A 24992-nucleotide genomic window follows, 5' to 3' on the forward strand; every position below is an offset into this window, starting at 1 on the left:
GCATCCGGGTCTTTTCAAATGAGTCAGTTCTTTGCATCAGATGGCCAAAGTATTGGAGTTTCAGCTTCAGCATCAGTCCTTCCAGTGAATATTCAGGACTGATTTCCTTTAGTATGGACTAGTTGGAGCTCCTTGCAGTCCAAAGGACTCTCAAGAGTCTTCTCCAACACCACAGTTCAAAGGCATCAATTCTTCGGCGCTCAACTTTCTTTACTCTCACGACTCTCCTATCCCTACACGACTACTGGAAAAACCATAGCTTTGACTAGACGGACATTTGGCAAAGTAATGTCTCTGCTTTTTAATATGCTGTCTAGGTTGGTCATAACTTTTCTTTCAAAGATCTATCCTGCCTTCGCCTAACTCCAAAAGGCGTCTTGTCCACACAGTTCCTGGACTATTTTCGGAAGTGTTCGGGGTCAGCACGAGAGAAGGCGCCCTCTGGCGGCGGAAATTATCACTATTTCCATCCCACCCCAGCACCTTGGGTTGGGCCGGCATGCGCAGACGCAGTTGCGCGCCGGCGGCCGTTCAGACCGGATGTGGGTGCTGCTGAGGTCACTTCCGGCGGGTGACGGTGCGGACGGGTCAGAAGCGTAGAGGCGGCGGCAAAATGGCGGCGCCTGAGGAGCGGGATCTAACCCAGGAGCAGACAGAGAAGCTGCTGCAGTTTCAGGTAGCAGCGAGCACTCGGTGCAGCGAATGTTGCCGCGGGCTAGGGAGTGGGTCCCTAGAGGAGCCCAGAACCCTGCTCAGATTGGGCCCGAGATTCTTCTCAGACCAGCAGACGGCCCCCTCCCCCCCAGCCGCCAACTGCCCTGCTAGGTGCCCCCGGCCTCCGAACCTCTGTCTGTCCCCGGCCTTCCAGGAATGGCTGCGGCCAGACCTGCTCTCGCTGTCTCTCATCAGAGGGTCAGCTCTCCAGGTTCCCCTTTAGCAGTGCCCGTCCTTAGCCATCCTTTCCAACCAGGTTACCGGTTGGACCCTCTCCGCCCACGACTCTGGATCCGCTGAGATGCTTAATCCCCACCGTGGAGTTGGCCTCGTTTCGGGTCTCTGTTAGAGCTTTTCACCAACTTCCCCATGCCATTTCTACAAACATTGAGGGCTTTTTAGGTGCCAGGTCCTGTGTTGGGCGCTTTGGTAGGGCGGGGGCAGAAATGGCCCCCACCCTAAAGGTGTGGGAGGACACCTCGTATTGAAACAATGCAGCGTTGTAAATGTCATCTGTGCCTTCTGAAGGGGGTTATTTCCTGGAGCTGATTCCTGGACTCACGCGCTTGACTCTGAGGAGGATGGACGGTACACTTGCTGCAGTCTGCCTCGTTTTAGTGGATGTGTAGGTTAAACACTTTTGACACTAAACACCTTATCCCTGAGCTGGAGAATCCGGTTGAAGGAAACTTAGGTTACCTTGGCTCTGTGTTACCCTAATGGGTACCAGTTTATTTCTGCGGTACATGTCTTGAGTGTTTACCCACTAAGGACGTTGTGGAGATCACAGTGAGTTTATGGATGTTTAAAGGGCTTCGTAAACAGTAAACTTCTCTCAAACAGTATTGCAACTGTTAATCCTTATTTAACTTAGGGTAGAATTAAAGTTAGTGGTGCACCTATTTCCTAATATAAACTGTGCTAAGTATTCATTAATTCCGCGATATTTACCAAGAACTGTAGTGCTCAGGCCACAACACCAAATGGTTAGAATACCATTTATTGAGTGTGGTGGTCTAAGTACTTTGCTGAAACACTTAGCACACTAATGCATTTTATACAAGAGTTTAATTGTTTAATACAACAATTGTATTTAATACAGTGGCCCTATGAGATTCATATAGTCACAATCTCTGTTTTAAAGATGAGGGATATGAGGCTTAAGAAGTAACATGCCTGGTTTACACAGCTAGTAGGTTATGGTGTCAGATTTAAAGCCAGGTCCCTTGCATTTCCTCAGCATTTCCTGAGTTCTTGAGGTGATGCTGTGCAACACGTGGGAGTAGCAGTGTACAGCTGAAAGTGGAATGCCAGTGCTCTAATACTGTCTTTTTTTTTTTTTCCCTTTTTGTAAGTTCTAGCTTTTCTGTGGTTTCCTTGATTTCGCTGTAGTTAATTTTGAAGTGTTTTCTCTTAAATCAAGCAGTGGGTTGGAAGCGTATAGATTGGAAAATACTGTCATAGGAGTAGTTGACATTTGATTGGAGTTCTGAGTAGAGAAATTGATGATACAGCAGATTAGAATTAGAATGAATAAAGAGCGAACAACTAGCTTCCACTTCCTGGTAGACCACTAATTTCAGAGTTTTGTTTAACTTTGGCAGATCATTTTATTCCTTACAACTCTTGAGAGATAAGCCCCTGTATGGTTTTAAAGTGTAATGAGGTGATGTGAACCGTAAACGAGTCATGAAGTACTAAGTCTGGTCCTGGAAGAACATGAATATGTGGTAGCATTTCTGAGATAAAGTGCATGGGAACCTCTGTTTTTGTCTTCACTGGGTATTTCTATCAATAAGAGAGGTGAGTAGCAGGTTAGAATTGTATTAAGATTGCTTTATTTAATAAGGCAAGTACATTTTACATTTGTGTGTTCTCTAAGCAATTGCTTGGATCAGGTTCACCATCCAGATTACCATTAACACTCCGAAATTTACTAGGTGTCAAGCATTATACCAGGTATTTGATGTACATTAACTTTTTTAAACCTTTTCATAACACTGTAAGGTGTTAACCCCAATTCAGTGTATTAACGAAGAAACAGGTTCTGTGAGGCGAGGTAACTTGCTGAAGTAGTAAGTGACAGAGATTTAGAAATCCATACCCATAGCCATCTTGCCTATAAGCTAATGGAGAAGCCAGATATATACATAAATAATTGATATTTTTCAGTGTATTAGTGCTCATAAGTATAATAAACATAGGGGTATAAACCAAGGAAATTTAGGGAATAATAGTATTGATGAAGGTGGGAGGGGTAAAGAAGTTGGCTTAGTAGTTACCATTAAGTTTCTACTGTGCCTCAGGCATGGTGCTAGACAGTTTATAACCATTATGCGTAATTCTCACAATAGCCTTGTGAAGGTGCCACAGGTCGTATGCCTCCTAGGTAGGGAAATGGGTCTATTGAAGTATTTTCTCCAGATAATTAAGCTATTAAGCAGTGGGGATGGAATTAGAATTAGAAATCTAGTGGGTCTAGATCTGAACTTAAAGGCTGGACTCCTTCCACTGTTCTTTGCTACTTTGAAGGAGGAATGAAATAACTGGAGGTGGGCAGGAATATGTTCATAGCTGAGAGATGACTGTGAAATAATGTGGAATGTGTTTGTTGTGATGGATTTCAAGAATTGGAAGTTTAAAATAAGATTGGAAAGGTAAATTAGAGCCAGATTTTGGAGGCCTTTCAGAGCAATGTTCAATGGTTTAAAGTTTAATCTGTAGGCATGAGGAGCCACCAAAGGTTTTTTCTAACTCTCGAGTGAAATAACACTGGGTTTCAAGTTTGCTTCACTAAAAGTATGGAGCGTGTGCTTGGACTCTCCACAGGGATCAGAGCAGATGATACTGCTAGGAGTCAGTTTTTAATAATGTTGCTTCATTTTATATATTGAAATTAGCAAAAAGTAAAATATTTTGGAAATCTCAGGTTTCTTCTGTTTTACTGTTTTTGTGACATGTGATTTGATTGGAACTCCTTAGGGTATATTTAGCAGGTTCTCAGTCCGTATTATGTCCTTTAAGATTTTTCTAGTTATTTTCTCCTCTTTATTTTGGATCTAGTTGAATATGAGTAAACGATGCCATATTTGTTTTAGGTGCTTCAAATGGGAAATAATGGGTTTTTAGGGGAGCTAATGCAAATACGGGGAAGGTCATTTGTATTGAAGTCCATTTTTCCAAGTTTCCAAGTGTAGCAGACTTTCGTGGTGTACTGCCTCTAGGTTTTGTTTGAACACCTGGAGAAGAATGACATGGGCAAAGAGAAGGGACCGAAGGAGCTATCCGTGGCCACTAGAGGAAGAGTTCTTTTCTTCTGGTATAGGAGTATGAAATTTGAGGTTTGAAGATGTATTTATTTTTATGTTGTTTGAACACTTATTGGGCTCCCCTGGTGGCTCACATGGTAAAGAATCTGTCTGCAATGCAGGAGACCCAGGTTCAATCCCTGAGTTGGAAAGATCCCCTGGCGAAGGAAATGGCAACCCACTCCATTATCCTTCCCTGGAAAATACCATGGACAGAGCAGCCTGGCAGGCAGTAGTCCATAGGGTCAGAGTCAGACATGGCAGACTTGAGTGACTAACACACACACAGTTATCGAACATTTACTTATCCAAAGTGCTCTAGATGCATTGTATCATTAAGTCCTCCCAGTAAGCATGGTGTAGGTTCTGGTGTTGGTGAGTAAACTAGGATGAGGATATAGTTTACCTAAGGTTAGTGATGAGCTTAGAATCCAGAAGTCTGGTTCTCTTTCCTGTCACCTAACACTGCCTCTCTGGCTTTAGGTTTTGATTTTGTTTTCACCTACAGGTGAGTGAGTAGGGCCAGTGGAAATAGTATGGGACACTTTTAAGACAGAAAACACAATAAAGAAAGTCCAAGAGTGTGATTCTAATCCTGGAAATCATCGCTAACGTGAATTCTCTTAATCTCCTCTACATGAAGATGGACTTTTTAAGGAGAAGGGAAGAAGAATCCCCCAAAGTGGGAATGAACAAGGAGCACCATTCTCTCACTTCCATACCCACAGGTAGGAGAGAGAAAACGGGAGAGGGCTTCAGTTCAGTTCAGTTCAGTCGCTCAGTCATGTCTGACTCTTTGTGACCCCATGAATCGCAGCACGCCAGGCCTCCCTGTCCATCACCAACTCCCGGAGTTCACTCAGACTCACGTCCATCGAGTCAGTGATGCCATCCAGCCATCTCATCCTCTGTCGTCCCCTTCTCCTCCTGCCTCCAATCCCACCCAGCCTCAAAGTCTTTTCCAGTGAGTCAGCTCTTCACATGAGGTGGCCAAAGTACTGGAGTTTCAGCTTCAGCATCATTTTCTCCAAAGAAATCCCAGGGCTGATCTCCTTCAGAATGGATTGGTTGGATCTCCTTGCAATCCAAAGGACTCTCAAGAGTCTTCTCCAACACCACAGTTCAAAAGCATCAATTCTCTGGCGCTCAGCCTTCTTCACAGTCCAACTCTCACATCCGTACGTGACCACAGGAAAAACCATAGCCTTGACTAGACGGACCTTTGTTGGCAAAGAAATGTCTCTGCTTTTGAATATGCTATCTAGGTTGGTCATAACTTTCCTTCCAAGGAGTAAGCGTCTTTTAATTTCATGGCTGCAGTCACCATCTGCACTGATTTTGGAGCCCAAAAAATAAAGTCTGACACTGTTTCCCCATCTATTTCCCATGAAGTGATGGGACCAGATGCCATGATCTTTGTTTTCTGAATGTTGAGCTTTAAGCCAACTTTTCCATTTTCACTTTCATCAAGAGGCTTTTTTTTCAGTTCCTCTTCACTTTCTGCCATAAGGGTGGTGTCATCTGCATATCTGAGATTATTGATATTTCTCCCGGCAATCTTGATTCCAGCTTGTGTTTCTTCCAGCCCAGTGTTTCTCATGATGTACTCTGCATATAAGTTAAATAAGCAGGGTGACAATATACAACCTTGACATACTCCTTTTCCTATTTGGAACCAGTCTGTTGTTCCCTGTCCAATTCTAACTGTTGCTTCCTGACCTGCATACAGATTTCTCAAGAGGCAGGTCAGGTGGTCTGGTATTCCCATCTCTTTCAGAATTTTCCACAGTTTATTGTGATTCACACAGTCAAAGGCTTTGGCATAGTCAATAAAGCAGAAATAGATGTTTTTCTGGAACTCTCTTGCTTTTTCCATGAGGGAGTATTTTTAGGGAAAAGCCAAGCTTCAGTTAGAACATGAAAGTGAAGGAAGTGCTCAGGGAATTTAAGGATGGATGGGCTTCCCTGGTGGGTCAGAGGTTAAACGTCTGCCTGCAATGTGGGAGACCTGGGTTCAGTCCCTGGGTCGGGAAGATCCTCTGGAGAAGGCAGTGGCACCCCACTCCAGTATTCTTGCCTAGAAAATCCCATGGATGGAGGAGCCTGGTAAGCTGCAGTCCATGGGTTGCACGGAGTTGGACACGACTGAGCGACTTCACTTTCACTTTTTAGGGGATATAGCTAATATAGCAGGGCTTTAATTCTAAACAGAATCCTAAAAATGTGCTAGACTACTTTCCAGGAAGTTTTGGCAGCCCATGGTCTCACTGAGAGGATGTGAGACGACCTGCTTCTCCACATCCTTGCCAGCATTGGATGGTATCTTTTCAGTTTTTGTCAATCTGATTAAATTTTCAGAGTCCTTACCTCAATTTGCATTTCTAGTGATAGTGGTAGTTATAATTCTTGATTTTTGTTTTGCAGTCACTTGAGTTTGAACAGCTAATGCAAACACTTGTTTTAAGCTATTTCAAATGGAAAAGAGTAGGAACATAAGAGTGACAGATTGGCTTATCAGTCTCTGTTTTAAAAAAATAGAGATAATGCATGTGTCCCACATTAAATGGAAGTTATGTTTTCTGGTTGCCAAATAAAATGTGCTGATTTTCAATTTCATTGTTCTGTAAACTCCTGATTGTGGATGAGATTGAAGTTCTTTTGGCTATTTATGGTTAGTTATTATATAAATTCCCTGTTTATCCTTTGTTCACTTTCTTTTGGATTATTTGACATTTTCTTAGCAGTTTGTACAAGTTCTCTATACTGGACGTGTATAGCAAATATTTTCTTTCATGACATCATTTATCTTTGCTTGTTATCTCTTCCCTTCAGTTCAGTTCAGTCACTCAGTTGTGTCCGACTCTTTGCGACCCCATGCATCGCAGCACGCCAGGCCTCCCTGTCCATCACCAACTCCCAGAGTTCATTCAGACTCACGTCCATTGAGTCAGTGATGCCATCCAGCCATCTCATCCTCTGTCGTCCCCTTCTCCTGTCCCCAATCCCTCCCAGCATCAGAGTCTTTTCCAATGAGTCAACTCTTCGAATGAGGTGGCCAAAGTACTGGAGTTTCAGCTTTAGTATCATTATCTCTTCCCTTAGACTTGTTTAAAATTGTCGACTGATTGCCTTTTTGTTCTTTCTGGCCTTTTGATTGTCTATTTTGTGTAAGAATGCCTTCCACTTAATGAGGTTATACAAATGTTCTCTATTGTTTTAAAAATATTTTACAGATTTATTTTTAAAATCAGGTCTTTAATCCATATGGAATTAATTTCTGTATATATGAGATGAGAAACCAACTTCACATTTTTCCAGTAAAGACTGTAGGTTAGCTAAATAATCAGTTCCTCCCCCAACTGATTTGAGTAGTCCTCTTTATCATACTTCTCCATAACCTATTTGCTAGTAGCATTACTGAATTAATAATACCAGCTTTATATCAAATTTTAATATCTGAGAGGACAGGACTCTCTCCCTATTCTTTTTTTAGATTATTGGTAATTCTTACAAGTTCTTTCATGTACATTTAAAAATCATTTTGCGCAGCCATGGAATTATAGAAATTGCTTAAAATAATATATTAATTTGGGACTGGTTGAAGTTCAGGAACATGTACATTTCTTTATTCAGATGTCACATGTCCCTTAAAATATTTTTGGTTACTTTCTTTTAGATTTTTGTACGTTCCTTATTGAACTTATTCCTAGGTATTTTGTAGTTTTGGTCACCCTGTGAATGGGATACCTGTTTATTTCTAAGTGGTTACCAATAGAAACACTGTGGTATTTTGCATATTTATCTAGTTGTTTTTTTTTTAACTTTATTTTCTATCCAGTTTCTTATCATGTTTTCTGATCATTACTAATTTTCTAACTGCTAATTTTCTAGTTTTATGTCTTGGGCTCTTTTAATAGCAGTTTTATTGAGATATAATTCACATATAAATTAACCCTTTTAAAATTGTAAATTAATCCTTTTAAAGTATGCAGTTCAATGGTTGTAGTATATTTACAAAGTTGGGGAGTCATTACTGCTGTGTACTTATAGAGTATTTCTGTCACCTCAGGAAGAAACCCATTAGCAGTCACTCCCCATTCTTTCCTTCTCACCCCTGGTAACCACTAATCTATATTCTGTCTCTAAGGATTTTGCCAGTTCTGGGCATTTGGTATTAATGGAATCATATACTACACAGCCTTTTGTGTCTCACTTCTTTCATTTAGCATAATGTTGTCAAAATTCATCCATATTGTAGCCTGTATCGGTATTTTTTTTATGGCCAGTAATATTTCATTGTGTGGATAAAACACATTTTGTTTATCCATTCTTCAATCCATGGCCATTTGTATTGTTTTCACTTTTCAGCTTATTAATACTGCTACGAATTTGCATACCAGTTTTTATTGGGACATGTTTTCGTTTCAACTAGGAGTAGAATTGCTGGGTCGCATGGTAACTTTAACTTTTTGAGAAATTGCCAAACTTTTTTCAAAGCAGTTATACCATTTTCCCTAGCAGTAGTATGTGAAGGTTCCTGTTTCTCCACATCCTTACTAACATTTGTTAATCATTCATCTTTGAAACCTTCCTAAAAGTGTGAGATATTATCTCGTTGTTTTGATTTGCATTTCCCTAATGACCTAAATAATGATGGGCATTTTTTCTTGTGTTTATTGGCCATTTAGAGCTTCCCTGGTGGCTCAGATGGTAAGGAATCTGCCTGCAATGCAGGAGACCCAGGTTCGACCCTTGGGTCAGGAAGATCCCTGGAGAAGGAAATATCTACCCACTCCATTATTCTTGACTGGAGAATTCCATGGACAGAGGAGCCTGGCGGGCTGCAGTTCGTGCGGTCGCAAAAGATTTGGACAGGACTTAGCAACTAAACAAAAAAGATACTGAATTTAGTTCCATGTGTTACGCAGTAAATCCTTGTTGCTTGTCTATTTTATGTATGGTAGTTTGTAGCTTTTAATCCCATTCTCTTACTAATTTATCTCTCATCTCCTCTTATTCCTTTCCCTTTTAGTAATCGTGAGTCTGTTTCTGTTTTTGTATATAGATTCATTTCTACTATATTTAGATGCCATAGATATGGGATATGATATGCATCTTGTTCTGTCTTCAGTTCAGTCTCTCAGTGGTGTCTGCCACTTTGTGACCCCATGGACTGCAACACGCCAGGCCTCCCTGTCTATCACCATCTCCCGGAGTTTACTCAAATTCCTGTCCATTGAGTCGGTGGTACCATCCAACCATCTCATTCTCTGTCGTCGCCTTCTCCTCCGGCCTTAAATCTTTCCCAGCATCAGGGTCTTTTGAAATAAGTCACTTCTTTGCATCAGGTGGCCAAAGTATTGGAGTTTCAGCTTCAACATCAGTCCTTCCCATGAACAGTGATCAGTGATCAGTCCTTTCAATGATCAGTCCTTCCGGCCATGTGGAGATACCGCACGTCGAAGGTCAGAGAAATCCCAGTAAGACGGTAGGCGCTGGAATGGCCCACACCCAAGGGCAAAGGAGAAGCCCCAGCAAGACAGTAGGAGGGGCGAATTCGCGTTTAGAATCAAACCCCATTCCCGCCAGAAACTCCTAGAAGGCTCAAAAAATCTTGGTGTGCACCAGGTCCCAAGGACCCCACAGAGACTGAGAACTGTGTTTGAGCATCTCCTGTGGAGGTATGGGTCAGCAGTGGACTACAGCAGGGACAGGGGCTCTGGGTGTGGGTATGGCATAAGTCCTCTTGGAGGAGATTGGCGTTAACCCCACCATAGACCTGCCAGAACGTACACAGGACTGGGAAATAGATTGTTGGAGGGTACAACAGAACCTTGTGCACCAGGACCCAGGAGAAAGGAGCAGTGATCCCACAGGAGACTGTCTCGGACTTGCCTGTGGGTATCCGGGAGTCTCTGCCAGAGGCGTGCGTTGATGGTGGTCTGCTGCAGGGTTGGGGGCACTGAGTGTAGCAGTACATGCATGGGATCTTTTGAGGGAGATCCCCATTATCTTCATTACCTCCACTATAGTTTCAGTTCAATTCAGTCGCTCAGTCGTGTCCGACTCTTTGCGACCCCATGAATTGCAGCATGCCAGGCCTCCTTGTCCATCACCAACTCCCAGAGTTCACTCAGACTCACAACCATCGAGTCAGGGATGTCATCCAACCATCTCATCCTCTGTTGTCCCCTTCTCCTCCTGCCCCCAATCCCTCCCAGCGTCAGTCTTTTCCAATGAGTCAACTCTTTCCATGAGGTGGCCAAAGTACTGGAGTTTCAGCTTTAGCATCAGTCCTTCAAAAGAACATCCAGGACTGATCTCCTTCAGAATGGACTAGTTGGATCTCCTTGCAATCTAAGGGACTCGCAAGAGTCTTCTCCAACACCACAGTTCAAAAGCATCAATTCTCTGGCGCTCAGCTTTCTTCACAGTCCAACTCTCACATCCATACGTGACCACAGGAAAAACCATAGCCTTGACTAGACGGACCTTTGTTGGCAAAGTAATGTCTCTGCTTTTGAATATGCTATCTAGGTTGGTCATAACTTTCCTTCCAAGGACTAAGCGTCTTTTAATTTCATGGCTGCAGTCACCATCTGCAGTGATTTTGGAGCCACAAAAAATAAAGTCTGACATTGTTTCCACTGTTTCCCCATCTATTTCCCATGAAGTGATGGGACCAGATGCCATGATCTTCGTTTTCTGAATGTTGAGCTTTAAGCCAACTTTTTGACTCTCCACTTTCACTTTCATCCAGAGGCTTTTGAGTTCCTCTTCACTTTCTGCCATAAGGGTGGTGTCATCTGCATATCTGAGGTTATTGGTATTTCTCCCGGCAGTCTTGATTCCAGCTTGTGCTTCCTCCAGCCCAGTGTTTCTCATGATGTACTCTGCATAGAAGTTAAATAAGCAGGGTGACAGTATACAGCCTTGACGTACTCCTTTTCCTATTTGGAACCAGTCTGTTGTTCCATGTCCAGTTCTAACTGTTGCTTCCTGCATATAGGTTTCTCAAGAGGCAGGTCAGGTGGTCTGGTATTCCCATCTCTTTCAGAATTTTCCACAGTTTATTGTGATCCACACAGTCGAAGGCTTTGCCATAGTTAATAAAGCAGAAATAGATGTTTTTCTGGAACTCTCTTCCTTTTTCCATGATCCAGCGGATGTTGGCAATTTGACCTTTGGCTCCTCTGCCTTCTCTAAAACCAGCTTGAACATCTGGAAGTTCATGGTTCACGTATTGCTGAAGCCTGGCTTGGAGAATTTTGAGCATTACTTTACTAGCGTGTGAGATGAGGCAATTGCGCAGTAGTTTGAGCATTCTTTGACATTGCCTTTCTTTGGAATTGGAATGAAAACTGACCTTTTCCAGACCTGTGGCCACTGCTGAGTTTTCCAAATTTGCTGGCATATTGAGTGCGGCACTTTCATAGCATCATCTTTCAGGATTTCAAGTAGCTCAACTGCAATTCCATCACCTCCACTAGCTTTTTTCGTAGTGATGCTTCCTAAGGCCCACTTGACTTCTCATTCCAGGATGTCTGGCTTGGCTCTAGGTGAGTGATCACACCATCGTGATTATCTTGGTCTTGAAGATCTTTTTTGTACAGTTCTTCTGTGTATTCTTGCCACCTCTTCTTGATATCTTCTGCTTCTGTTAGGTCCATACCATTTCTGTCCTTTATCGAGCCCATCTTTGCATGAAATGTTCCCTTGGTGTCTCTAATTTTCTTGAAGAGATCTCTAGTCTTTCCCATTCTGTTGTTTTCCTCTATTTCTTTGCATTGATCGCTGAGGAAGGCTTTCTTATCTCTCCTTGCTATTCTTTGGAACTCTGCATTCAGATGCTTATATCTTTCCTTTTCTCCTTTGCTTTTCCCTTCTCTTCTTTTCACAGCTATTTGTAAGGCCTCCCCAGACAGCCATTTTGCTTTTTTGCATTTCTTTTCCATCGGGATGGTCTTGTTCCCTGTTTCCTGTACAATGTCACGAACCTCCATCCATAGTTCATCAGGCACTTTGTCTATCAGATCTAGTCCCTTAAATCTATTTCTCACTTCCACTGTAGAATCATAAGGGATTTGATTTAGGTCATACCTGAATGGTCTAGTGGTTTTCCCTACTCTCTTCAATTTAAGTCTGAATTTGGCAATAAGGAGTTCATGATGTGAGCCACAGTCAGCTCCTGGTCTTGTTTTTGCTAACTGTATAGAGCTTTTCCATCTTTGGCTGCATAGAATATAATCAGTCTGATTTCGGTGTTGACCATCTGGTGATGTCCATGTGTAGAGTCTTCTCGTGTTGTTGGAAGAGGGTGTTTGCTATGACCAGTGCGTTCTCTTGGCAAAACTCTATTAGCCTTTGCCCTGCTTCATTCCGTATTCCAAGGCCAAATTTGCCTGTTACTCCAGGTGTTTCTTGACTTCCTACTTTTGCATTCCAGTCCCCTATAATGAAAAGGACATCTTTTTTGGGTGTTAGTTCTAAAAGGTCTTCTAGGTCTTCATAGAACTGTTCAACTTCAGCTTCTTCAGCATTACTGGTCGGGGCATAGACTTGGATTACCATGATATTGAATGGTTTTCCTTGGAAATGAACAGAGATTATTCTGTCATTTTTGAGATTGCATCCAAAATACTGCATTTCTGACTCTTTTGTTGACCATGATGGCTACTCCATTTCTTCTAAGGGATTCCTGCCCACAATAGTAGATATGGTGGTCATCTGAATTCACCCATTCCAGTCCATTTTAGTTTGCTGATTCCTAGAATGTCGACATTCACTCTTGCCATCTCCTGTTTGACCACTTCCAATTTGCCTTGATTCATGGACTTAACATTCCAGGTTCCTATGCAATATTGCTCTTTACAGCATCAGACCTTGCTTCTATCACCAGTCACATCCACAACTGGGTGTTGTTTTTGCTTTGGCTCCATCCCTTCATTCTTTCTGGAGTTATTTCTCCACTGATCTCCAGTAGCATATTGGGCACCTACTGACCTGGGAAGTTCCTCTTTCAGTATCCTATCATTTTGCCTCTTCATACTGTTCATGGGGTTCTCAAGGCAAGAATACTGAAGTGGTTTGCCATTCCCTTCTCCAGTGGACCACATTCTGTCAGACCTCTCCACCATGACCCGTCCGTCTTGGGTGGCCCCACACGGCATGGCTTAGTTTCATTGAGTTAGACAAGGCTGTGGTCCGTGTAATTAGATTGACTAGTTTTCTGTGTTTATGGTTTGTGTGTCTGCCCTCTGATGCCCTCTCACGGCATCTACCGTCTTACTTGGGTTTGTCTTACCTTGGACGTGGGGTATCTCTCACGGCTGCTCCAAGAAAGCACAGCCGCTGCTCCTTACCTTGGACGAGGGGTATCTCCTCACTGCCGCCCCTCCTGACCTTGAACATGGAGTAGCTCCTCCAGTGGAGTAGCCACTATAGTTTGGCCCCAGGTAAATAGCAAGGAGGAAACAGGTCCACCCATCAACAGAAAATTAGATTAAAGATTTACTGAGCATGACACCACCTGTCAGAACAAGACCCAGTTCCCCCTCAGTCAGTCTCTCCCATCTGAAGCTTCCATAAGCCTCTTATCCTTCTCCATCAGAGGGCAGACAGACTAGAAACCACAATCACAGAAAACTAATCTAATCACATGGACCACAGCCTTGTCTAAGGTCTTGGTGGAGAGTTCTGATAAAATGTGGTCCACCGGAGAATTCTTGCCTTGAGAACCCCATGAACAGTATGAAAAGGCAAAAGATAAGACACTGAAAGATGAACTCCCCCGGTTGGTAAGTACCCAATATGCTACTGAAGATCAGTGGAGAAATAACTCCAGAAAGAATGAAGAGACGGAGCCAAAGCAAAAACAACACCCAGTTGTGGATGTGACTGGTGATGGAAGCAAGGTCCAATGCTGTAAAGAGCAATGTTGCATAGGAACCTGGAATGTTAGGTCTGTGAATCAAGGCAAATTGGAAGTGGTCAAACAGGAGATGGCAAGAGAGAACTCAACATTTTAGGAATCAGCGAATTCAAATGGACTGGAATGGGTGAATTTAACTCAGATGACCAACCATTATATCTACTACTGTGGGCAAGAATCCCTTAGAAGAAATGGAGTAGCCCTCATAGTCAACATAGTCCGAAATGCAGTACTTGGATGCAGTCTCAAAAATGACAGAATGATGTCCGTTCATTTCCAAGGAAAACCATTCAATATCATGGTAATCCAAGTCTATGCCCCGACCAGTAATGCTGAAGAAGCTGAAGTTGAACAGTTCTATGAAGACCTATGAGACCTTCTAGAACTAACACCCAAAAAAGATGTCCTTTTCATTATAGGGGAGAGTTTTGCCAAGAGAACACACTGGTCATAACAAACACCCTCTTCCAACAACACAAGAGAAGACTCTACACATGGACATCACCAGATGGTCAACACCAAAATCAGACTGATTTTCTGTCTTACTTAGTATGATATTCTCCAGGCCCATCCATGTTGCTGCAGATAGCAATAGTTCATTCTTTTTTTATGGCTGAGTAATATTTCATTGTACATATATGTGTATGTATGTGTACACGCTGTATCTTTTAACTGAAGTATAGTTGGTATACAATATTATATAAGCTACAGGTATACAATATAGTTATTTGCAAGTTTTAAAAGTTTACTCCATTTAATAGCAGTTAATTAATTATTTTGATTGTGTTGGGTCTTAGTTGCTAAACTGGGCTTTCCCTAGTTGCCAAGCAACTAAGGGTCTGCTGTCTGGTTGCAGCATGTTGGCTTCTCATTGCCATGGCTTATCTTGTTGCAGAGCACAGACTTTAGGGTGTTTGGGCTCAGTAGTTGTGATAAATGAGCTTAGTTGCCCCACAGCATGTGGAAATCTTCCAGGACCAAGGATCAAACCCGTGTCCCCTGCATTGGTAGGTGGATTCTTTACCACTGGACCACCAGGGGAGTCCAAATTTTGACCATTTTGTTTTGTGTTTTTCAGGTATATACCCAGGAGTGGAATTGCTGGGTCATACGGTAGTTTTGTTTTTAGTTTTGTTTTTTAGTTTTGTGGCTACACCAATTTACATTCCCACCAGTGGTGTGCAAGGTTCCCCTTTTCTTTACACCCTTGCCAGCGTTTATTTGTGTTCTTTTTATGATAGCCATTCTGAGAGGTGTGACATGATAACTCCTTGTGGTTTAGACTGTGCATTTCTCTAATAGCTAGTGATGTTGATCATTTTTTCATGTGCCTGTTGGCCATCTGTGTGTCTTTGGAGAAATGTTTATTTCAGTCTTCTGCCCATTTTTTGATTCCATTATTTGGGGGTTTTTTGATGGTGAGTTATATGAGATGTTTGTAATATTTTGGATTATTAAACCTTTGTTGGTTGCATCATTTGCAAATATTTTCTGCCATTCCTTTAGGTTGCTTTTTTTTTCCTTTTTTGATGCTTTCCTTTGCTGTGCAAAAGCCTTCACCTTTGATTAAGTCCCATTTGTTTATTTTTGCTTTTATTTCTTTTGCCTTGGAAGACTGATCTAAGAAAACATTGCTCTGATATATGTCCAAGTATTTTTGCCTGTGTTCTCTTCTATGAGTTTTATGGCTTGATGTGTTATATTTAGGTCTTTAAACCATTTTTATTTTGTGTATGGTGTGAGGGAGTGTTTCTCATTTCATTGTAGCTGTCCAGCTTTTCCAGTACCACTGTTGAAGGGTGTCTTTTCTCCGTTTCATATTCTCGCCTCCTTTGTCATTAATTGACTATAGATGAGTAGGTTTATTTCTGTCCTTTGCCCATTTTTTAATTGGGCTATTTCTCTTGTTATTGAGTAGTAAGTATTCTTTATGTATCCTGAGCACAAGTCTTTTGTCAGATATATCATTGGCAAAATGTTTTCTCTCATTCTCTGAGTTGTCTTTTCACTTGGTGGTGTCTCGGAAGTTTTTTAATTTGATGAAGTCCAATTTACTTGCTTTATCTTTTGTTGCTTGTCCTTTAGCAGTCATATCTAAGCAACCATGGTGTAATCCAGAAAAATTTACACCTGTTTTCTTCTAAGACTTTTGTTTTAGCTGTTATGTATAAGGTCTGATTCATTTTTAGTTAATGGATTTTAGATAGGGGTCTAACTTCATTCTTTTGGATGTGGATATCCAGTTTTCCCAACACCATTTCTTGAAAAGATTATTCTTTCTCTACTGAATAACCTTGAAACCCTTGTTTAAAATCAGTTGACCATAACTAAGGATTTATTTCTGGACTCTGGTTTCTGTTTCATTGGTCTGTCTCTATCCTCATGCTGTTACTACACTGTCTTTGACTATTGCAGTTGTGTAATAAGTGGAAGTCAGAAAGTAGTCCTCCTCCAACATTGTTTTTCAGAAGTGTTTTAGCTATTCTGGATCCTTTTCATTTCCAAATAAATTGTAGCATCGCCTGTGTCAATTTCTACAAAAAAGGTAACTGGGACTTTGATAGGAATTACCAGCTGGGACTTTGATAGGAATTGCTGTTTACTCTAGATCAATATGGGGAGCCTTGCTGTCTTAATACTAAATCTTTCGGTCCAGGAATATGAGAATTTTTCCATTTATTTAAGTCATCTTTAGTTTCTCTCGATGTTTTGTAGTTTTCTGTGTACGAATCTTGCACTTGTTTTTATTAAATTTATTCCTACATATTTTATTCTTTTTGATTATACTGGGAAAGGAAATGTTTTCTTAATTTTATTTTCAGGTTCATTACTAGTGTATAGAAATACAGAAATATAACTGATTCTTGTGTACTGATTTTGCATTGTTCAGCTTGGTTGAACTCATTTTTAGTTCTCTATTCATTTTTTTTAAACTTTAGGTTTTTTCTATATATAAGATTATGTTACCTGTGAATAGTTTTGCTTCTTATTTTCCAATCTGGGTGCCTTTCCCCTCCTTCGTGCTTAAAAGTTTTAATATAGTGTGGAATAAAAATGGCCAGAATAAACATCTTTGTCTTGTCCTAATCTTAGGATGAAATCATTTAGTCTTTGACCGTTACTATACTAGCTGTATTTTTTTAAATTTATTTATTTTTAACTGAAGGTAATTGCTCTATAGTATTATCTTGGTTTCTGCTGAGCATCAACATGAGTCAGCCGTAGGTATACCTCTGTCCCCTCCATTTGGAATCTCCCTCCCCATCCCGCCCTTCTACGTTGTTGCAGAGACCTGGTTTGAGTTCCTTGAGTCGTGCAGCAAATTCCCACTGGCTGTCTGTTTTACATATGGTAATACGTGTTTACATGTTACTGTCTCCATACAGTCCACCTTCTCTTTCCTCCTCCCCTCTCACCTGCCTTGTCCATAAGTCTGTTCTCTGTGTCTCTGTCAGCTATGAATGTTTCTTGGATCAGGGTGAGAAAGTTCCCTTCTATTCCCAGTTAAATTTTCATCATGAAAGGGTGTCTTGGGTTCTTAAAGGGTATGAGATAGTGCATGTAAAGTACCTGATAAATACTAGGGCTCTATCTAAAAAGAGGCTGTTTGGGAGATTGTTCAGTTGTGCACACTTTTTTACATTTCTGTATTCTTCCAGGGAATATTTGATAAAAGAGTAGAATTGAGAATTTGTAAGAATGTTATCCTTTTTTAAAATTGGAATTAGAAGACAAACACTTATCAAGTAGCCTGACATATACTTGCGGAGAAGGCGATGGCACCCCACTCCAGTACTCTTGCCTGGAAAATCCCATGGACGGAGGAGCCTGGTAGGCTTCAGTCCATGAGGTCGTGAAGAGTCGGACACGACTGAGCTACTTCACTTTCACTTTCACTTTCATGCATTGGAGAAGGAAATGGCACCCCACTCCAGTGTTCTTGCCTGGAGAATCCCAGGGATGGCAGAGCCTGGTAGGCTGCCATCTATGGGGTCACACAGAGTTGGACACGACTGAAGCGACTTAGCAGCAGCAGCAACATATACTTGAAGGAGTGCAAGTCCTCTTCAAAAGAATACATACAGAAAGTATTTTAAACAGAAGACTTGTCTGGTATTTTTCACATATACGGAATTAACTCTGATTTGGGAATTAAAAGTGTTAATTAAACTTTGTAAAGTTTTTTCACTTGAAAATTCTAATTTAGCTTATTAGTTTTGGTATCCTTGGATACATTTTTTATAAGCTTAATATTAATACATTATATTTCATTAGCTTTTACATAGTCTTTTCAAGACGCTTACTCCTTGGAAGGAAAGTTATTACCAACCTAGATAGCATACTCAAAAGCAGAGACATTACTTTGCCAACAAAGGTCCGTCTAGTCAAGGCTATGGTTTTTCCAGTGGTCATGTATGGATGTGAGAGTTGGACTGTGAAGAAGGCTGAGCGCCGAAGAATTGATGCTTTTGAACTGTGGTGTTGGAGAAGACTCTTGAGAGTCCCTTGGACTGCAAGGAGATCCAACCAGTCCATTCTGAAAGAGATCAACCCTGGGATTTCTTTGGAGAAAATGATGCTGAAGCTGAAACTCCAGTACTTTGGCCACCTCATGTGAAGAGCTGACTCATTGGAAAAGACTTTGAGGCTGGGAGGGATTGGGGGCAGGAGGAGAAGGGGACGACAGAGGATGAGATGGCTGGATGGCATCACTGACTCGATGGACGTTGAGTCTGGGTGAACTCCAGGAGTTGGTGATGGACAGGGAGGCCTGGCGTGCTGCGATGCATGAGGTCGCAAAGAGTCGGACACGACTGAGCGACTGAACTGAACTGAACTGAGTCTTTTCACATGCAATGTGATGACAGTTTGATTCTGTCTTCCTCTCTTTATTTATTAATAGGGAGTCTTCTATAAAGATATACGTTCCCTTACCTGTTTAGTTATACTAAGTTATAGTATGTATAGGGCTTCCCTGGTAGCTCAGCTGGTAAAGAATCTCCCTGCATTGTGGGAAACCTGGGTTCAAACCCTAGTTTGGGAAGATCCCTTGAAGGAGGAAATGGCAACGCACTCCAGTCTTCTTGCCTGGAGAATCCAAGAGACAGAGGAGCCTAGTGGACTACAGTCCATGGGATTGCAGAGTCAGACATGACTAAGCATAGCACACAGTATGTATAATAAAGGCAAGATAAACATTTAATCCTTTCAATTATTAGTTTTTAAATAATGGGTTGATTCCCAGCATCCTAGAAAGTAACCAGCCAGATTTTTAAAATTTTAATTGTAAATTTTTTAAATTTGCAATGAAGTCACAGATATAAACATATTTAATGTTGTACATTTCATGCCATTGTGCTTATTGAGGCTTAGATTGGGCCATCTTTGACAGCTGTGAATCTGTTTAGGTTGGTTCCTGATGGCCTTTTTTTTATTTATTTAAGGAAAACCTAATAGATACACAATTTTATTTTTCCAGAATCACAGAAAATAATTCCCTTTTGAGTTTGTAAGAGCCTTGTGTTTCTGTTCCTAAAGACTTTATTATATTGACATGGCCCCAGTAGCCTTTGATAGCTTTTTAACTTTCTGAAGTTATAAGATGTTTGACTCATCTTGGGCATTTTCTACCTAAATCTTGAATTAGCCATTTCTCCAGGAAGTGTGTGTGTGCCTTGGCTCATTGCGTTTGGGTTGGGCTAGAACTTTCTAGTTACTAGAACTAGGAAGTACATATATAACACAGACACACACATATATTTGTATTTATTTAATTCATGATGAAACAGTTTTATATTTCCAATTCAAATTCAGGACTGCTAGTTAAAATTCTGCACTATGTTTCACCTCTCCTTTCTCTATACCAAAAAATGTGGTTCTTAATGAGGTTAACATGATGATTCATTTGCTTTATCACATAATCATCACTTTAAGTGTCTCAAAATAATACCCTTACTAGTAACAACAATCGGAGAAGGCAATGGCACCCCACTCCAGTACTCTTGCCTGGAAAATCCCATGGATGGAGGAGCCTGGTAGGCTGCAGTCCATGAGGTTGCTAAGAGTTGGACATGACTAAGCGGCTTCACTTTCACTTTTCACTTTAATGCATTGGAGAAGGAAATGGCAACCCACTCCAGTGTTCTTGCCTGGAGAATCCCAGGGACGGCGGAGCCTGGTGGGCTGCCGGTCTATGGGGTCGCACAGAGTCGGACACGACTGAAACGACTTAGCAGCAGCAGCAGCAGCAGTAACAACAATATGATTATTTAAAACAATTTAAGCCTTTTTATTGTAGAATGTATAGTCAGGTGCGTGTGCATGCTCGGTTATGTCCATCTCATTATGTCCGCAGTGAGACAGACATAACTGAGCATGCACACGCACGTGACTCCTCTGTCAGTGTAGCCCACTCACCAGGCTCCTCTGTCCATGGAATTTTCTAGGCAAGAATACTGAAGTAGGTTGCAGTTTCCTCCTCTAAGGAATCTTCCTGACCCAGGGATTGAACCAGAGTCTCCTGAATGGGTAGGCAGATTGTTTACCACTGTGCCGACAGGGAAGCCAATTTTACTGTGTTTTCAAGTCATGTGGGATAGTTTTGAGTTGTTATGCTACTATCTCTACATTGATTTTTACTTGAGATGTTTAGGGATTGTTGGTGCTGCTGCTTTTTAAATTTTGTTTTATAAAACAGCTATATGATTCCAAAGTCAAATCTACATGTAGCAATATATTTAAAGAAATCTAACTCCTTATTATCCCTTATACTCTGTTCTTTTCCCTGCCTTCTCCTCGTATATAAGCTTAGAATTAAAAAAATAACAAACCCTTTCATTTAAAAATGTAAGTATTAAGTAAATTTGTGACTCCCTCTTTTAAAAAAGATAGATGGTGATATTTATTACACACTTTTCTCCACCTGCCTTTTATACTTATTATTTTCTTGTGATCACTGCATGGCATTGTAGGAAATTCTCTCTCTTTGATACTTACAGCTGTGTAATACTCTATTGTATACATACCATAATTTAGCCCCCTCCTGATGGATATTTGGGTTATTTCTCATTATTTGCTATAATAAATAACATAATGGTAAGTAGCCTTGTGCACTAACATTTTATTTTTTGCTAGTGTTTCTGGATCAAAGGGTTAAATGCATGTATATACATATAAATATGTAACATTGCTGCTACTGCTAAGTCGCTTCAGTCATGTCCGACTCTGTGCAACCCCATAGACGGCGGCCCACCAGGCTCCCCTGTCCCTGGGGTTCTCCAGGCAAGAACACTGTAGTGGGTTGCCATTTCCTTCTCCTGTAACGTTGCTAGATATTGCCAAATTTTCCTTCTGAAGATTGTACCATTTTATGTTCCCACTAGCAATGTTTGAGGGCGCCAGCAACCTCGCTAACAGAATATGTTGTCAAATTTAGTGTAGTTTTTAATCTACTTTTCCCTTATGAGTGAGATTGATCAACGTTTGTATTTTTAAGGACCATTTGAGTTTATTTTTCAATGAATAGTCCACTTATCCACTTTTGTAGCAAGTTATCCTTTTCTGGTGGGGTTTTTTTGGGGGGGGTTTTTTTTTTTTTTTTGGCCTCACTTTGAAGCATGTGGGATCCCAGTTGCCTGACCAGGGATTGAACCCATACCCCCTGTAGTGGAAGCACAGAGCCCCAATCACTGGATCACCAGAGAAGTCCCATCCTTTTTCTTCTGTTTTTTTTTTTTTTTTTTTTTAATATATACGTTAGGGATATTAACTCTTCGTCTATTAAATAAGTTGCAGACGTCGTTCTCAGCTCTTTTCTTTTTGTATGATGCTGTGTTTTGGCCACAGTCATGTTGTGGTGGTTTTTTTTGTTACACACTCAGAATTTTATTTGTGTAATACAAAATCTTTTCCTTTATCGCTTATGAATTTTGAGTCATGGTTAAAGACTTCCCCACACTTAGGCAGTAGAAGAATTCACTTGTGTTTTCTTCTAAACACTTGTATGGTTGGGCTCTTAAAATTGAGCAGTAAAGAAGCAACTCAGTTAAAAAGCGGGAAAAAGATCTGAACTGATACCTCACCAATGAAGAAATATAAAGGAGATGATAAACATGAAAAGATGCTGAACATCAAGTATCATTTAAGGAATTTCAAACTATAACAATGAGAGAACCACCGTAAACTGTTAGAATGGCTAAAATCTAAAACACCAAATGCAAGGATATGGAACAACAGAAACTCATCTGTTACTAGTGAGAATACAAAATAGTACAGCTACTTTGGAACAGTTATGCACTTTCCTAAAAAAGTAAACATAGTCTTAAGGAATTCCCTGGTGGTCTAGTGGTTAGGACTCAGAGCTCTCACTGCCTACAGCCTGGCTTCAATGCCTGGTCAGGGAATGAGGATCCCACAAGCTGTGCAGCCAAAAAAAAAAAAAAGAAGTAAACATAGTCTTAACCATAGGATCCAGCAGTATTTACCTAAAGTAAAATAAAAATACTTTATGTCCACACAGACACCTGCATGCAGATGTTTATAGCAGCCTTATTCACAATTGCCAAAAAGGTGGAAGAAACAGAGGTGTCCTTCAGTATATAAATGGATAAACAAACTGGTACTTCCATACAATAAAATATTATTCCGTGGGGGCTGAGGGGAAATGAGTTCTCAAGTCATGAAAAGACACAGAGGAAACAAAAAGAAGAAAAGACACAGGAACCTTAGATGAATATTAAGTGAAAGAAACCAGTCTGAAAAGCTTCTATACCTGACTCCAACTATATGCCTTTCTGAAAAAGGCAAAACTATAGGAGATAGTATAAAGATCAGTGGTTGCCAAGGATGGGGTTAGAGGGGAGAGAACAAATGGAGCATGGAACTTTTAGGGCAGTGGAACTCTTCTTTATGGCACTATGATGATAGATACATAACATTATGTATTTGACAAGACCCATAGAGTGTATGACAAAGAGTGAACCCTAATGTAAGCTGTGGGCTTTAGTTAATAATAATGCAGTTATAACATGTGCACAACACTGCAAGATGTTAGTAACAGGGAAGTGGGTGTTGTGAAGGGAGTATAGGAACTGTCCATACATACTTTCTATACAGTTTTCCTGTAAACCTAAAGCTAAGAAATAGGGTCTACGAGGGTTTTTCTTTGTTTTTATTTATTTTTTAACTTTCTTTTGCTCTTTGTTTTGAAATTTCCTTTCTCAGTACAAAATTCTGTATGCAGTTAAGTCAGTTCCTCAACTCTCTTTTCTGTTCCATTCATCTTAAACATACTACTCAAAATTGTATCATGCAAACTCAGGGAGATAGTGAAGGACAGGGATGCCTGGTGTGCTACAGTTCATAGGGTCACAAACAGACATGACTGAGCGACTGAACAACAAGAGATAGTATATTTTAATCTGAAGAGGTGGTCTCTTTGTTGCTCTTTTTCAGGATTTTCACAGATTTTCTTGTTTACCTGTTTTTCCAAAAGAACTTTATAATCAGCTTCATAAAACTGAAATTTTATCAAATTTATAAATGAATTTGAGGGGATGTGATTAACATCTTTGTGTTGTTGAGTGTTGTTATTCAAGAACACAGTTACTGTCTTGTAAGCTTTTGGACAAACTGATTCAGTAGTTCTTGCTGGGCTTTTGTTTGTTTGTTACATCTTTATGTAACAATCACAGGCATCTGTGATCCAAGTTTATTCAGGTTTGGGGTGGTTTCTTCAGATTGAGCTGGCCAGCAGTGTTTGTTTATACATTCCTCTAAGTGTTTTCAGTAATAACATTTGTGTAATTGGCAGAGCAGTATAAATTCAGATTACTCTTGAGTGGAGGATTATCTGTACTGCAGATATTCTTTTAGAAGCAAATCTGTGAGTGTGTGTGTGCGCGTGCGTGCTGGGTCGTGTCCGACTCTTTGCAATCCCATGGACTATAGCCCTGCAGGCTCCTCTGTCCGTGGAATTTTTCAGCCAAGAATACTGAAGTAGATTGCCATTTCCTTCTCCAGGGGACCTTCCCCACCAAGGGATCAAACTTGCCTCCAGCATTGTAGGCGAATTCTTACTGCTGTGCCACTGGGGAAACCCTGCCTGTCTTTGAGGTGAATATTGGTAAAGATTAATTTTGTCAATTTTCTTTTGGGCCAGTTAACAGTCTTTTAATATATTTAGGAAATCTTAGTGGCCATTTATCTATATTATATTTTTTCTTAAAATGAATAGCAAAAAATAAGTAATAAAACTGAAGGTTTGATGTTAATGCTTCCAGTTGTATATGTGTATCTTTAAACTCTTATTTCATGAAAGTGTCAGTTTCTTGGAATAAATTTAGCAGAGAAAATGTTTTCATGCTAAATATCTGGGGAATTTTTTTTTTCAGTATGTATGCATGTGTATATGTATTAATGTTTATAAATTCCTGTTGGAGTTGAATGTTGTTGTTCAGTCCATATGTCATGTCCAGCTCTTTGCAGCCCCACAGGTTATAGCACAACAGGCTCCCCAGTCCTTCACCATCTCCCGGAGTTTACTTAAACTCATGTGCATTGAGTCACTGATGCTATCCATCCATCTCATCCTCTGCTGCCCCTTTCTCCTTTTGCCTTCATTCTTTCCCAGCATCAGAGTCTTTTCCAGTGAATCAGCAGTTTGCATCAGGTGTCAGTACTGGAGCTTCAGCTTCAGCATCAGTCCTTCCAGTGACTATTCAGGGTTGATTTCCTTTAGGATTGACTGGTTTGATCTCCTTGCTGTCCAAGGGACTCTGAAGGGTCTTCTCCAGCACCACAGTTCGAAACCATCAATTCTTCAGTGCTCAGCTTTCTTTATGGTCCAACTCTCATATCTGTACATGACTACTGGAAAAACCATATTTTTGCCTAGACGGACCTTTGTTGGTAAAGTGATGTCTCTGCTTTTTAATACACTGTCTAGGTTTGTAATAGGTTTCCTTCCATGGAGCAAAGGTATTTTAATTTCATGGCTATAATTACTGTCTGCAGTGGAGTTAAATCAAACCAAAAAATCC

The 24992-nt window shown here is 40.8% G+C and overlaps 1 protein-coding gene across 4 annotated transcripts in view; it reads left to right on the forward strand.

Moving 5' to 3' along the window:
* Window positions 1-590: 590 nt before the first annotated feature.
* Window positions 591-24992, forward strand: part of FAF2 (Fas associated factor family member 2) — a 71330-nt gene continuing 46928 nt past the window's right edge. The window contains exons 1-2 of one of the 4 annotated variants that reach the window (XM_005209156.5): window positions 591-676; window positions 1243-1339. Coding sequence is in view for 2 of the 4 variants with exons in the window: in XM_059888439.1 (XP_059744422.1) it covers window positions 614-676 (63 nt within the window). In the remaining 2 variants the exon portion in view is untranslated. Of the gene's footprint in view, window positions 677-1242; window positions 1340-23973; window positions 24067-24992 lie in introns of all 4 variants that reach the window. The other 3 variants (XM_005209155.5, XM_059888439.1, NM_001077020.1) reach the window with 3 other exon arrangements.

This window comes from Bos taurus, chromosome 7 (genome assembly GCF_002263795.3).
Source record: "Bos taurus isolate L1 Dominette 01449 registration number 42190680 breed Hereford chromosome 7, ARS-UCD2.0, whole genome shotgun sequence".
NCBI lineage: Eukaryota > Metazoa > Chordata > Mammalia > Artiodactyla > Bovidae > Bos > Bos taurus.